At 39.0% G+C, this 16880-nt stretch overlaps 1 protein-coding gene across 1 annotated transcript; it reads right to left on the bottom strand.

Moving 5' to 3' along the window:
- Positions 1-15547: 15547 nt before the first annotated feature.
- On the bottom strand, positions 15548-16666 carry LOC18016614 (putative F-box/kelch-repeat protein At1g20790). Its single transcript, XM_006401965.1, has one exon. It carries the CDS (start codon positions 16664-16666, stop codon positions 15548-15550), a length of 1119 nt encoding a protein of 372 aa, XP_006402028.1.
- Between the last annotated feature and the right edge of the window lie 214 nt (positions 16667-16880).

The following is a 16880-nucleotide window of genomic DNA, read 5'->3' as shown; positions in this document are numbered from 1 at the left end:
CCACTTGCATCCGTGTTGATCTTGTAGATCCATGTTCACACTTATAACATGTTTTTTCTCCGGCTTGTCTACTAGTTTCCATGTCTTGTTTTTCTCAATCATGTCGATCTCTTCCTTCATAGCTTTTCTCCACTCTTTGTCAATGCATGCTTCATTGTAGGTTTGTGGTTCTTCATGCGCTAGAAGACATTCTTCTATGATTTCAGCCGCTTCTTCAATGTCCACCCTTGGTGCTATATTCATGATCTCTTGCATAGATCTGAATCTTTTTGGAGGTTCGGATGTCTCTCTTTCATCACTTCCATCTTCATTGTTATCATGATCATCTTCTTGAACCAAAATCGAACTGGAGATGTTTCCGGTTTGATCTTGTGATTTTTGTTGATCGTTGATGGGTAAAACAAAGATCTTCTTCACTTCTTCTTGCTTGTTCCAATCCCACTTCTTGTTTTCATCAAACTCAACATCTCTTTATACTTCAACCTTCTCATTCTCCAAGATAAAAACTCTATAGCCTTTTGACTGATTGCTATAGCCAATGAAGATTCCACGCTTTGCCTTAGCGTCTAACTTCCTTCTTTTTTGATCCGCTATATGTACATAGCATATGCTCCCAAATATCTTCAAGTGTGACCATTTGACTTGTGTCCACACCACTTCTCTATAGGCGTCATATCATCTTCAATAGCCTTTGATGGAAGATGGTTTTAAATGTAAGCCGAGGTATACACCGCTTCTGCCCATAACTTGAGCGGTAAACCTTGCTCAACAATCATTGATCTTGCCATCTCCACCAAGGATCTAGTCTTCCTTTCTGCTGCACCATTTTGTTGTGGCGAGTAAGGCAAAGTAACTTGCCTATTGATCCCTTCTTCTTCACAAAACTTGTTGAATTCTTGTGAAGTGAATTCACCACCATCGTCTGATCTTAACGTCTTGATAACACAACCGGATTGCTTCTCTATCATGGCCTTGAACTTCTTAAACGTGAAGAATGTTTCTGATTTGTGTTTTAGAAAATATACTGAACACATGTGAGTATAATCATCCAAAAACAACAGAAAGTAACGGCTTCCATCGAGTGATTGGTGTTGCATAGGTCGACATACATCCGTATGCACAATCTCAAGCTTTTCTTCTGTCTTTGTTTGAGATTCTTTTGGAAAGCTTTTGCGTGATTGCTTTCCAAGATTACACGCCTCACATACTTCCTTGTTGACTTTAAACTTTGGTAACCCATTTACCAAGTCTTTGTCTTGCATTTGTTGCAATCGTTTGTTGCCTATATGACCAAGCCTTTTGTGCCATGTCTCCTTCTTCTCTTGCTCACTTGCATTCATAGCTTCTTCTTGAACCATTTTTAACTTGATTCTGAAAACTTTTGTGAGTCATTGGAATCTCCATTATCTTCTTGCCTTTTGCATCAAGTATGATGCATCTCTTATCTTCAAAACTCACTCGATAACCGCTTGAAATGATTTGAGGAATACTCAATAGATTTTCTCCAAGCCATGCACCAAAAACACGTTTTGAATGATCTTCTTGCAATTGTTTGTCATGATGGTAACATCTCCTTTACCGGCTGTCATGACAATTTCTCCATTACCGACTTTGATCGGAACTTTGACACTTTTGTCAATTTTAGAGAAGTACCCCTCCTCTTTAGTCATATGGTTAGTGCATCCATTGTCTACTAACCAAATATTTTCTTCTGTTGTTGCTGCTTCGATTTCACTTGCGGTAAACAACATGTGATCTTCATCACTCGAGTCTTCTTCTTCGAGACTCACATGTGCCCTCTCTTTCTTCTTTGAGCGACACTTGTTTGAGTAGTGGCCGATCTTACCACAATTGTAACACTTAATGTTACTCTTCTTATTCTTGCCTTGATCTTTCTCCTTCGGTTTCTTCCAACACTCTTCGCTTGTGTGACTGCTTCTCTTGCAAAACTCACACCACTTCTTGCCTTGATTCTCACGGCTTCTAGTGTTGTTTTGTTTGGAACCGGTTTCTCTTGCCTTTGTGCGGGCATTGAATGCTCCTTCATTTGTGATTTCATCTCTTGCAGATAGCCTTGCTTCATGTGCTTTCAAAATACCGATTAGCTCTGTCATTGTTAATGAATCCAAGTCGCGAGTTTGTTCCAAAACGCTGACAATGCTATCGAATTTGGCTGGGAGAGAAATGAGTATCTTCTGAACAACTTGAGAATTTGTTTTCTTTTCTCCATGATAAGTTAATTGATTTTCCAAAACATTCAACTTATCAGTGAATGATTTGATGTCTTCTCCATCATACATCTTCAGATTTTCATATTCCTTACGCAACGCTTGAAGTTTAATCAAACGAACTTGCGTAGATCCTTCATATTCAGTCTTCAAAGCCTCCCATGCCTCTTTAGATGTTGATGCTGCCGAAATTTGTGAGAAGATTTGATCCGTAGTGGCAGTTTGCAGAATTTGCAAAGCGACCATATCGTTCAACATCGCTTCTTCTCTAAGCGTTTTTTCCCTTGCTGTTTCAGGGGTTTCCTCCGTTCGTACTGGTTCGGCCGGCACGCCTTCTTCAACCACAGACCATAGTTTCCTGGCCTTGGGAATGATTGTCATCTTAATGCTCTAGAAGTCGTACTTCTCCCCATCGAATATGGGGATCACTTGATGTGAAGAGCCTTGCATCGTCTCGGCTTATTTTGCGAAATCGTATGCAAAAAACTTTGTTTTTGTTCTTGCTGTGATTGTTTGTGCTTTCTCTTTTGTCCTCTCAATCGATAAGCTCTGATACCATGTAAGTGTTTTGTTCAACAATTGAACTCTGTTTTTACAGAGTATGAAGAACAAACGTAAATGAAAACAAAGTATAGAAGAAACTTGATCTTTATTGATGAGAGAAAAAAGTATTACACACACTGTTTTGTTTTGTGTTTGACTCCATCTATTTATACAACATGAAACGATGTGTTTGAACAGGTATTAATTAAAAAGACACAACTATATGAACAAACAGACACAACTCTACGAACAGACACAACTATAACATTTGTGACTCTTAAGTAAATAACTAACTTATACTAATATGACTTTAGGTTATGAGATTTGATTATAGTTCAACACAAACAAACTCAATTATCAACTAACATGTCCATTATCAATTTCTCCATCCCTGAAGGATTTTTCAGTGGCCGCAAAACAATGTTTACTAAAATACTATGAACTCTCGTAGATTCATGTACCTCTTGTTGGGGAACGATGGTGACTCCGACACTAATATAGTCATCGACCGATTCATCGGCCAATTTTTCCATATCAACATACGCCATGATTGACACCTCACCACAACAACCTTTCTTCTCAAGAGAAGATTTCAAAGTATCTGATGTTTTAGATATAATTTCTTACTTGACTTTGCCTTGTGCGTGTAGTGGAAATTTATATCTTTTACTCGGCTTTCTAAAAACAAGTACCGCAATTTCAGGTATTTACAAAAACAACGATCAGATCAAGAAGTTGTTGCTGTTTTTCTCTATCGATCGCTGTAAACCAAATTTTCAACTCGAAGAAGCAACTCCTCTTGTGAATTGGCACAAAAGGTGTTTGGTTCAAGCATTTCACTCTAAAACATTCACTCTTCAGGTTGTTAAGGTAAGATATACAGTGCAGGCTCAATCATTGGTGAGTTCCAGTGGTAAAGAAAAAAAAAGCCCCTAATAAATCTATATTTTTTTTTTTGGCAAAATTTCAGACCCTGTATAGTAAAAATTTTAAAATTTGGACCATAAATCCAATGCAAAACACCTCCAACACATGGATAGAGCCATCACTGAAACACACTCCTTTATCAATGGGAGATCATATGGTAAATTGGAACCTAAGAGCTAATGCTATGTGTATCTTCTATGGAGACCCAATGGAGACAAGACAACATCATGCACCAGATGTTTCTTCTCATCTCAGATATAAGCCTCGGCCCAACCATTCTGTTTATAACTATAAAAGAAAAAATAAAAGAAAATTATAAAAGAAAAAAGAAAATTATACAAGAATTTTTCAAACATGGCATCCAATAGACTCTCCTTCGCAGGCACAGATTAAACCCTAAATTTTACCTTGTTTTCTTCTCGAGTCTCTAAAACCATGGCCGGAGGAGATGATGACGCTGATTCAGAGAGTATATTTATGATTGTTTATGCATTTCTTGTTATGTAATTGTAGCGCCTTAAACCAAATCTTTATGCTTAATCAATCGTTAAACTAAGATACAACTATCTTCAATTTGAACAAATCTCTCACAAACGAAGAAGAAGACAGAAATCAAGAACAGAGCACACAGAGAAATTTTACGAGTTTGGATCTCTAAATAAGAATCCTACGTCTCGGCCTGGAGATTTTCCAGTAATCCAGTATCTTCTTTGTTACAGATTACAGAATCATCTCTCTCTCTCAGCTCGTTACAACGGTCACAATCCAAGAGAGAGAATACACACACATGTTGTTTATATATACAACGTTTATCACACAATTGAAGTCGGTATAACCATAAACCATAATGAGCTACCTAAACCAAATAACTCAGTGACATAACCAGTCTTGATTTAAGCTGAACCGGAACCTGATTTTCATCAAATTCTCAACAAACTCCACCTTGATGACAATCAGTTCCTAAGCTCCTTCAAATGATGCAAACATGTGCTACTCCAGGCAACACTATCCTTCTAGTGTCTTGCTATCTTGAGGAAACTCAAGGCCTCCTCAAACTTGTTCACAGGAACCACCTTTGTCAATATATCCGCAGGATTCTTTGATGTAGAAATTTTCTGCAACCTGACCTCTCCTTGTGCAACTATGTCTTGAATAAAATGCAGTTTTCTGCTGATATGTTTAGTCCTCTCATGATGAACATTGTTCTTTGCCAAACAAAGAGCACTTTGCGAGTCACAATTGATTACGACTGAGTCTTGTTTAAACCCAAGCTCTTCAGCAATTCCTCTGAGCCAAATAGTTTCTTTCATTGCTTCGACTAAAGCCATATACTCAGCCTCGGTTGTTGAGAGAGCCACCACATGCTGCAGCTGAGACTTCCAACTAATCGTGCTCCCTCCAGCTGTGAAAACATAGGCAGTAATGGACCTCCTTTTGTCCAAATCAGAAGCAAAATCCGAGTCACAAAACCCTTCTATCTTATACTTTTCACTTTTCCTGAAAACCAGCTTTAAGTCTTGTGAACCCTTCAAATAACTCATTGCCCACTTCACTGCAGACCAATGAACCTTTCAGGTTTACTCATATATCTGCTTACAAGCCCCAATGCATAAGCCAAATCACATCTTGTACCAATCATTGCGTACATAATGCTTCCTATAGCATTTGCATATGGAACATTATCCATGACTGTCTCTTCCTCCTTGTCATTAATAACAAAAAGTTTGAAATGCGAGCCGATGGGTGTTGATACTGACTTGGCCTCACTCATGTTAAATGACTGGAGAACCTTTCTGACATAACCTGTTTGTGAAAAAGCCAGAACTCCATTCTTGCGATCCCTTTCAATATCCATTCCCAAAATCCTTTTTGCTGCACCCAAATCCTTCATTTCAAATCTTTTGCTAAACAGTTCCTTTACTTTGAAAACCTCTTTCATGTCTTTAGCCGCCACTAACATGTCATCTAAATACAGCAGTAGATAGACAAATGTCTCTTTTCCAATATCCTTAAGGTAGACACAGTGATCATACTCGCTCGTCTTGAACCCATGGCTAATGATGAACTGATCAAAGCATAAATTCCATTGTCTTGGAGCCTGCTTAAATCCATAAAGAGACTTTCTGAGCCGACAAAACATCTTCTCTTTTACCTTTACTTTATAACCCTCTGGCTGCTCCATGAAGATTTCCTCATCAATAGAGCCATACAGAAAAGCTGTCTTCACGTCGAGCTGTTCTAATTCCAAGTCCAACTCCACAGTAATAGCTAAGAGTAATCGTATTGACACATGCTTCACAACTGGTGAAAACACCTCATTATAGTCAATACCCTCACACTGGGAATACCCTTTAGCTACCAATCTCTCCTTGTACCTAGCCTTCTCAACTCCAGGTATCTCAGGTTTCAGTTGGTAAACCCATTTACAGCCGATCACCTTATGTTTTTCTGGCCTTTTAGCTAAATCCCAAGTGTGATTTACCTTGAGTGACTTCATTTCCTCATCCATAGCTCCTTCCCAGAACTTACTCTGATTTCTGTTCACAGCCTCTCTGCAGTCTTTAGGGTCCTCCATAGCAATGTCTTCAGACACTGAAAGAGCAAAAGCTACCATCTCGAAGTCATTGTATCTTGAAGGTAAAACAACCTCTCTTCTAGGTCTATCTCTAGTCAGCTGATAACTCCTAGGATCTTCATCTTGTTCTGAATCCGAACCAGATATATACTCTAAACCTGAGTTAACGTCTCCACCTTGAACCTCATCTCTTACACTTGAACCTACCATGGTATCAGTTTCAAGCACCACCTTTGAACCTTCTTGAGTAGTTTCCGTAGAGACATCATGTGTGGAATTTAACTCTTTTAGATCCTGAAACACCTTATCTTCAACAAACAGCACATTACGACTAATGACACATTTCTCTTCTTCGAGCATCCAGATCTTATATCCCTTAACTCCTGCTGGATAGCCCAAGAAAATGCCCTTCAAAGCCCTTGGCTTTAACTTGCCTTGATCAGTATAAACATATACAATAGATCCAAATCTTCTAAGGTGTTTATACCCAGGCTTCTTCTGCAACCACAATTCCTCAGGAATATTACCATCTATTGCAGACGATGGATACCTATTTATCAAATACACCGAAGTCGACACTGCTTCAGCCCAAAATGCTTCCTCAGACCAGATTTATCTAGTAAACATCGAGCCTTTTCTATTATGGTTCTATTCATTATTTTTGCCATCCCATTTTGCTGAGGCGTATAAGTGCATGTTCTATGCCTTTCTATTCCGTGATCTCTGCAGAATGAATCAAACTCTGAGTTACAGAACTCAAGACCATTATCTGTTCTCAGACATTTAACTCTTTTGTTTACTTGATTCTCCACCAGTTTCTTCCACTCTGTGAACTTGTTGAAAGCTTCACTCTTTGCTGACAAGAATGATACCCATACCTTTCTCGTGTAGTCATCAATTATGGACAAGAAATACTGTTTCTTTGACAAACTTGGAGTGACATTCTGAGATCCCCAAAGGTCAGCATATACATACTTCAAAGCCTCTCTGGTGTTATGTTTACCAATGTGGAAGCTCAACTTCCTGTGCTTTCCCATCACACAACTTTCGCAGAAGCTAAGATCACCGATCTTTCTCTTGTCAATCACTCCCTTCTTAGCCAAGATCTTCATATTCTTAAGACTCATGTGCCCGAGTCTACGATGCCACAGAACTGTCTCATATTTAGACAGCTTCCTTTCAACACTACTATGAATTTCACCTGTTAAAGTCTCACCATCCAACAAGTACAATGTTCCAACTAGAGAACCCTGAAGAGCTAATTTTCCATTCTTATAAAACCTAGTCTTACCATGACCTCCAGAATTTTCAAAGCCTAGTCTATCCAATGTTCCAGACGAGATTAAGTTCCTTCTAAGTTTAGTAATGTACCTGACATTGGATAGTACTTTCACCATTCCTCCATGAGCTTTAGTGTTGATGGAACCGATTCCTTCAACCGCTACATCATTGTCATCACCGAGTAATACATGTCCTGTATTAAGCTCTTGAAAAGTGTGGAACCAATCTCTCCGTGAGGTCATGTGGTAGGAGTATCCTGAATCAATTACCCACATTTCTTGATGCCATCTATCTGATACTGACAGTGCATCAATGTCCTCCACCATTTCTATTACTACTGCAGCTTCCGCATCTTCATCATTGTCTTGCTTTCTTTTCCGAGCAAAGCAATCCTTTTTAATATGACCTTCCTTCTTGCAATACCAACAAGTCAGTCTTGTTCCTGACTTCGATCTGGATCTGTCTTTGCTTTTCTTGTTCCCAGACTCCTTCTTTTCAGATTTTCCCCAAGCAACATACGCTTCACCACTCTTTTAAGAATTAGATTGACCTGATTCCCTGAGCTCAATCTCCTTTGACTTTGCCGCACTAACCACATGTTCGATGGTGAGAGTATCTCTACCATATTTGAGAGTTTCCTTTAAGAAATTGTATTGATGTGGTAGCGAATTCAAAAGAAGAATAGCCTGAACTTCTTCAGATACAGAAACCTTTACGCTACTCAAACCAGATAGAAATTTGAAGAAATCATCTATGTTCTGATCAATAGACTTCGAGTCCAACATCTTGAATGTGTAGAACTTGTGTTGAAGATGAATTTTATTTGGAAGGGACTGAGAATTGTATAACCTTTCCAGAGCTGTCTAGATCTTAGCCGCAGAATCACAATCATCTAGCTTCGGCAGAACATGATCGCCGAGATTAAGAATCAGGATGTTCATCGCTTTCTCAGACTTCTCGAGCCAATCGGCTTCTTCTTTCCATGAACGCATCATAATCTTCATCTTTCTTTTTCTCGATCTTGACTCCAGAATCGACGAGAAACTCCTTTAACCCAAGGATTGAAAGATGCGCGTACATTCTTTTCTTCCACATTGAGAAATCCCCTTGACCATATAAACATGCGATTTCAATCTTGGGATTCATCGCCATTGATTCTTTGCCGAACCTTGGCTCTGATACCACTTGTAGCGCCTTAAACCAAATCTTTATGCTTGATCAATTGTTAAAATAAGATACAACTATCTTTAATTTGAACGAATCTCTCACACTCACATCTCTCGATGAAAAGACGAAGAAGAAGACAGAAATCAAGAACAGAGCACACAGAGAAATTTTACAAGTTCGGATCTCTAAATGAGAATCCTACGTCTCAGTGATAAGCAAAACACTCGATTTTAATGATAACCAAAGAGAATTACAAGATTGAATCAGGACTGAGACTCTCAGTTACCGAATCAACCTAGAAATCAAATCTCACGAACACTCTCGAGAGACTTGCCAAATTGCAGAGAACAGATTCTCAATGCAACCTCCAAGAGAAACAACTAATTGCTTAACCGTAAAACAAAATACACACTCTACTATATTCTATTCGTTTAGTCTAACGGCTCAATCTTCTCGTCCTGCCACGTCAACCATCTCTTCTTGTTGAACTTCTTCAAACAAACTCTGTTGACTTCCATCCACGTCAGCTCCTTCCTCAATTTGTCCTGCCAGCTCAGCTTGCTTCCTCCTTGTTATATAAACTCTCCTCTTATCAACACCCCCTTCGTTTAAAAGAAGCTTGTCTTCAAGCTTCGATTCTGGAAACTGTTGAAGCAGAAAGGAAGCTCGTTCCCAAGAGTTCTCATGATCTGGAAGACCTGACCACTGCACTAGTCCTTCCAAATGACCTTCTTCATTATATCTTGTGTCTAAGATATCGGCTGGCGTTAATACAAGTTCATCATTAGCCGATAAACTCAGTGGTAAATCTGAAACAATGTGATTCTTGCCCAACACTAGTTTTAACTGAGAAATGTGGAATACATTGTGAATCCTCGAGTTATGAAGACGTAGACGATAGGCAACTGCTCCAACGCGAGCCACTATCTCAAATGGCCCATAATAACGTGTAACTAGCTTCTGACATACACGGCGTGATACAGTCTGCTGCCTATATGGCCTAAGCTTCAAGAATACCTTATCACCAACATTAAACTCCAACTCTCTTCTTTTCTTATCTGCATTGTTTTTCATTCGAGCTTGAGCAATCAAGAGGTGCTCCTTAATCTAAGTTAGCATCGAATCTCTCTGTTTTAACATTGACTCAAGTTCGAAGTTAGAGGTGGAGCCAGTCTCAAATTTAAGAATGCTTGGTGGAGGTCGGCCATAAACCACATGAAAAAGAGTTGTTCCCAGTGAAGTTTGATGATTGGTGTTATACCAAAGTTCGGCCCATGCTAGATACTTATTCCACGATTTCGGGTGAGATGAGGCGAAACATCGAAGGAATGTTTTAGACAGCGATTAAGGACCTCGGTTTGCCTGTCTGATTGTGGATGGTAAGCTGTGCTGAACCTCAATTGTGTACCTGCTAGCTTAAACAGCTCTTGCCAGAACGAACTCAAAATTTTTTTGTCTCTATCTGATACGATGGAACTTGGAAAACCATGTAGTCTCGCGACCTCAGACAGAAATTTTAGAGCAACATCTGTGGCTGTATAAGGGTGTCTCAAACCAATGAAATGACCATATTTACTTAACCTGTCAACTACAAATAATATCACATTAGATCCATGAGATAAAGGTAGTCCATCAATAAAATCAAGGATATGTCTTCCCATATTTGATTCGGAACTGGCAGCGGTTGTAAAAGGCCAGCTAGACACAATGTTGAATCTTTTTGTTTCTGGCATAACACTACACTCAGAAACATATTTCTGAATATCTTCATTCATCTGTTTCCAATAAAAATTCTGTTGAATGCGTCTCATTGTTTTTAACACGCCTGAATGGCCTCCAATGACCCCATCATGATATATCTGTAGAATCAATGGGATGTGTTTTGAGTGCCTCGATAAAACCAGTCTTCCCTTGTATTGCACCCTTCCACTGATGACCGAATACTTGTTGTGATCTTTCTCCTCTGTCAACACTTTCTGCAGTAGTGTCTGCATGTCAGCATCTTTATCTATCTCTTTCAAGATATCCTGTCGCTGTAAACTCGTAGGGACTGTGAGTGCGAATAGCTATGTAGAATTTTCACAACTTTCAGACTGTACCATTCTGGATAAGCCATCAGCAGCTTTGTTGTCAATCCCCAGTTTGTAGATGATTTCAAAATCATACCATAACAGTTTTGAAAGCCATCTTTGATATTCCATAGACACATCACGTTGATCTAACAAAAATTTCAGGCTCTTCTGGTCTGTCTGCACAATAAATTTCCGACCAATTAAGTAATGTCTCCATCTCTGTATTGCCAAGAGTATAGCCATCAACTCTCGTTCGTAAATGGGTTTGATCTGTTCTTGGTCTGAAAGACCATGGCTGAAATATGCAATGGGGTTATGGCCTTGCATAAGTACTGCTCCCTACTCCATATCCTGATGCGTCTGATTCCATAATAAATGGCTCTGAAAAGTTTGGTAATGCTAATACAGGAACATTCATCATAGCTTCCTTCAATTGATCAAAAACCGTCTGTGTTCTATTATCCCATTCAAATTTATCATTCTTTAAGAGCTCAGTAAGTGGTCTGGCCAATGTACCATATCCTTTAACGAACCGTCTGTAGTAACCTGTGAGTCCCAGGAACTCTCTAAGTTCTTTTACCGTTTTGGGCACAGGTCACTTCTTCATTGCTTCTGTTTTGGCCGGGTCTGTCGATACTCCTTCACCAGAAATTACATGTCCCAAATATTTGACTTGCTGTTGACCAAATAAACACTTCTTCTTGTTTGCCAAAATTTGTTGTTGAACAAAGATGTCTAGCACTGTCTGAAGATGTATCAAGTGTTCTTCTAACCAATATGTCATCAAAGAACACCAAAACAAACTGACCGAGATAAGGGCGAAACAAAGCATTCATTAACGCTTGAAATGTGGCCGGTGCGTTACTTAGCCCGAATGGCATTACCAAAAATTCATGTTGGCCATTAGATGATCTAAAAGCTGTCTTTTCGATATCTCGTTCTTCCATACGTATCTGATGATAACCTGACCTTAAATCCAGTTTTGAGAACAGCTTTGCTCCATGTAGTTCATCGAGAAGTTGATCAATCATGGGAATGGGAAATTTATCTGGAACTGTGATCTTGTTTAACGCCCTGTAATCTATGCAAAATCGCCATGAATCATCCTTCTTTTTGACTAATAAGACTGGACTTGAATATGGGCTTCGGCTTGGTTGTATAATACCATCGTTTAACATCTTGGACACCAGATTTTCCATCTCTTCCTTATAGGCCTGAGGATATCTATAAGGACGTACGCTTATTGATCCAGCTCCTGCGATTAAATTTATCGCATGTTCGTGTCCTCTGAGAGGTGGGAGCTGAGTAGGTTCTGCAAAGACTTTCACGTACGTACCTAATAAACGTTCTATTGGTTTGGGGACAACAACCGATAACTCTTGTTGTTGGTGTTGAAATAACTCCAAATCAAAACCAATAGGATGATGGATATGCTGCAGAGAATTCTTGTTACTATGGAGAGATGGATCACCGACGAGTTTCACAATCGCTCCTATATGATTAAAAGAAATTTTGTGATTTTCCCAGTCCATTTCACACTTCCCTAATGTCCTTAGCCACTGCACTCCCAAGATAAAATCATTGTTGCCTAACTCCAAAAAGATAAAGTCTGCGGTGAATTCATTCTGTTGCAGGTCAAACATTATGTTTCTACACACTCCAATGCCTTTGGCTGTGATACCCGTTGGTAATAATATTTCCAGTTTGTTGCTGTATCTTGGTTGCAGCTTTAATTTTGCCACTGTAGATGGGTCTATGAAGTTGTGTGTGGTTCCACTGTCTAACATAACAATCACTCTTGTCTTCCTCACTGTGCCCCATAGCTTTGTTGTTGTAGGTGATGATAGTCCCAATAATGAAAACAGAGACAGTTCCATGAGTTCTACCCTTTCCTCTGTTTCCTCTTCTCCCAAGGTGATACCTTGATCCTCTATGATTTCCACCTCTGTGTTGTTTATCACTGTTAGTACCCGAAGTTCCCTGTTTACACATTTGTGTGTCTTAGACAATTTCTCCTTGCATTTGTAGCATAAACCCAACCTCTTGTATTCCTCGAATTCTGACTGACTGATCTTCTTTACCATTTGACCTCTGTGCTGTGGTTTCTACGGTTGTTTCTCTTGATTCCATGAGTTTGAACTTGATGCCTTCCCCAATTGATTTTCATATCCTCGTAACCCCTCTTTTGAGTTTTCGTGAGTTGAGCTCTGGTTCCAAGCTCTTTGTGAGTTGTAGTGAGATGCAGATCTTAACGGTGTGTATGATATCTTTCTTGGTTGTGTTTGTTGTGATGCTGAAGCCATTGATACAAAAAGCGATATCATCCATTCTGATGACTGCGTGGAAGTGTTTCGTTAATGTTTTTGGTTCCTTTCGTTTGATGACTTTCTGCATTTATGGTTTCAGCCCCAAATAGAATTCGTGCATCATGTTGTCTTCATCCACTCCTTTCAAAATCGTTGAGAGTTCTTCAAATTCATTTACATAATCCACAATCAATCCTGTCTGCTTCATACTGAACAACCTTTTGCAGGATTTTCTTCTAACTTGACACAAAACCGAGCTATCAATCTGTCCTTGAACTGAGACCAACTGCTGAATTCTCGTTTCTCAACTTCTATGTTGAACCAATTCAATACCAGACCTTGTTGACTTATCGACATCAGATCTAATTTCTCTGTATCGGAGTATTTCCCAAGTCTGAAAAATCTTTCAGCCAACACAATCCAACCATAAGGTCTATTACCATCGAACACCGGCAATTCGATCTTTTTCAACCAGCCATTTCGATTCTCTCATATATTGCTAATTCCTCGATAACCTAGCGATTCATCTTCCCGGTGAGTATCAGATTCGTTCGCACTAACTTGATTCGTTCGCCTTGAGATTTATCGGCGAACTGGTTCACTTTGATTCGAGCTAGCGTTTGTTAGATCGAGTTGATATTCCTGTCGACCGAATCGATTCTCTTTTCGATCTTCGATACTTGAGTTGTGATTTCTTCATTCGCTGTCGTTAGTCTTCTCCAACCACCGTGAATGACTTCTACGGCTTGATTGAGCTCTATAAACGATTCTCTCAGCTCCGTCGTGGCTCGATCCAGGTCCGTTGAGGATTCTTCTATTTCCACCATTTTCGTCGCCGTGTTTGCTTGCTCACCACACCAAATGATAAGCAAAACACCCGATTTTATTGATAACCAAATAGAATTACAAGATTGAATCAGAACTGAGACTCTCAGTTACCGAATCAACCTAGAAATAAAATCTCACGAACACTCTCGAGAGACTTGCCAAATTGCAGAAAACAGATTCTCAATGCAACCTCCAAGAGAAACAACTAATTGTTTAACTGTAAAACAAACTACACACTCTACTATATTCTATTCGTTTAGTCTAATGGCTCAATATTCTCGTCCTGCCACGTCAACCATCTCTTCTCGTTGACCCTCTTTAAACAAACTCTGTTGACTTCCATCCACGTCAGCTCCTTCCTCATTTCGTCCTGCCAGCTCAGCTTGCTTCCTCCTTGTTATATAAACTCTCATTGGTCTCTTATCACTCGGCCTGGAACTTTTCCAGTAATCCACTATCTTCTTTGTTACAGATTACAGAATCATCTCTCTCTTAACTCGTTACAACGGTCATAATTCAAGTCGGTATAACCGTAAACCATAATGAGCTACCTAAACCAGATAACTCAGTGACATAACCAGTCTTGATTTAAGCTGAACTGGAACCTGATTTTCATCAAATTCTCAACAGTAATAACGCCTACACTCCTCTTCTCGGACGCCGTGGATTTCTTGTTCCCCTGAGGGTCTCAATGAGTTGATTTATGAGAAAATAAAATATTCTCTTGAGGAGAAGAATTGTCGTGGTGAGTTGTCAATCAAGGCGTATGTGGAGACGGAAAAGTGCACGAAAGAATTGGTCAATAACTATCGTAGAGCAGAAACCACAATCGTTCCCCTACAAGGTGAATATTCCCCTTTCTATTAACTCTCTTTTTCTTATGCCTATGTCTCTGACTCTCATAATCCACGTTGACATTATATTATACTTTCAAGGACATGGACATGGTTTTGTGAACAAATGAAAATCGTAGTTATTTTTTTAATAGTAAAAACTAGATCCGAAGGGGAGGCGGGAGAGAACACCGTCGGGGCACTAATCAAAGTGCTATTTAATTACTAAATTTTCTATTATTTTGTTCTTCTTTGGGCTTGGTATAATTGATTATTGTGTTTGGGGTCTCATATGATAGATTTATGTTGCATGATCTTTTTATTTTTTTATAAAAGAAAAAGTTATATAGAGATGGGATTCAAAGGCCAAAGCCATGAAGATCAATCAGAATCCTATTTTTCACATTTTTTTAATTAACGATTTTCACATGTTTGTTCTTCAGAATATTGTTTTCCTTTAGTCGTCAAATTGAATTCCTCACGTTTGATTGACACGGTGAAATTGAAGTTCTAAATATATGATTAATTCGAGCTTCTTCCAATGTAACCAGTCACAATATATTATCGTCCCAAACGATCCAAACAAACAAAAAAACTCGGATTACAGAGTTAACATTAATGTATAATACTACAATGGATAAACTTTCTGAAATCTGTTTTGTTGACAACAAAATAAGGAGTCTTTATATTTGAAAAACATAATTAAAAACAACAGCAAACATATTTCAGAAATGAAAGAAAGAAAAAATAAAGATCTTTATTTTTTATAAAGTAAACGGATTTAAAGTCACATATTACGATTAATGAGTCCCATCATACCCTCTACCGAGGAGAAGAGACTGGGATATGGTCCATTCTGATCCAGTAGTCCGATAACAGAAGACCACGACGGTTTATACTGATAAAAGTCTCGAGGTTCATCGCACCATCCTGGTATTGAACCCACGACTCCCCACTTGTTCGCTCTCAAGTCGTAGCCATAAACCACTCGGTAATCATCCTCAAGGTTAGTCATCGTCCTCACCACTAAGCACTTGCCGTCATATGCTACCATGTCCCAGGACAACGTAATAGTTTCCTTCACTGCCTCGTTCTTGATTTGTCTTGCAAGGATCCATTTAGGATCAATGAGAATACTCTCGAGGATAAAAACGTAAATTACCTCTATGGTCGCCGATATCAATGTTAGGTGGTTATCGTCGGCACCGAGCAAGAGTTTTGTGCCCGGTTCTAGGTGGGGTTTGTTCGGGATGATCAGTCGTGCTTGCTCGGTTCCGGGATTGAAAGCTATGATGCTTCCGTCTTTTCTCAACCAGTGAAGTGTGCCATTCAAATAAACAGGTTTCATTTCTGTCATGAGATCACTTGAAAGGCATGTAATTGTTGTTCTTGACAATCTCCAAAAATCTACAGTGTAGATCTTAAATTCATACATCTTTTCATCTGGATTTGCAGTGCAGTGCACGGTTATGTGGACGATTTTAAATCCCTGTGTGGTTTGATCGATTTGATCAACCGTGAATCCAATGCATTTTGGTCTTACCCACTCGGAGCGATTCAGGAATCGAAACTTTTTCGTGAGAGGGTTGGTGACACAGAAACATCCATCAATCAAGAGTAGGAAAAGGCCAGAACAATAACCGAGGATATGACACGGCTTCTCTAAAGCATCATTGTTTTGGAATAGCCTAAAATCACCCAAAGGGTGGAAGCACAGATTCCTGGAGCCACCTCTAGAGATGTGAAGCAGACTAGATTTGAACCGAGACAGATATTCAGATTTGAATTTTGAGTTGTCAGATATATGAGATTCCATAAATCTATTGGTACATCGCATCAGTGCCAAAGATTTAGGATTTAATCTGAAGAGAATCTCGTCGAGGATAGAGAAAAGTAAGCTATCCATGGTCGGAAAAATAAAGATTTTTTGTTTAGTTTTTTTTTTTTTGCTGTGATTATCTGTTACTTGAGTGGTGTGATAGTTGTATCTTATCATATTATATAAAGCTTAACGAGGTTTAGTTGTAGTACAATGAATGAATTATAATTCAGCGTGATTGTAACACGTTTCAATATCTGATTCGATAATAATACGTGTCAAATTAAAATATTAAATTTTT

Source organism: Eutrema salsugineum, unplaced genomic scaffold (genome assembly GCF_000478725.1).
Source record: "Eutrema salsugineum unplaced genomic scaffold, Eutsalg1_0 scaffold_2, whole genome shotgun sequence".
NCBI lineage: Eukaryota > Viridiplantae > Streptophyta > Magnoliopsida > Brassicales > Brassicaceae > Eutrema > Eutrema salsugineum.
This window is presented reverse-complemented; position numbering and strand designations above follow the sequence as displayed.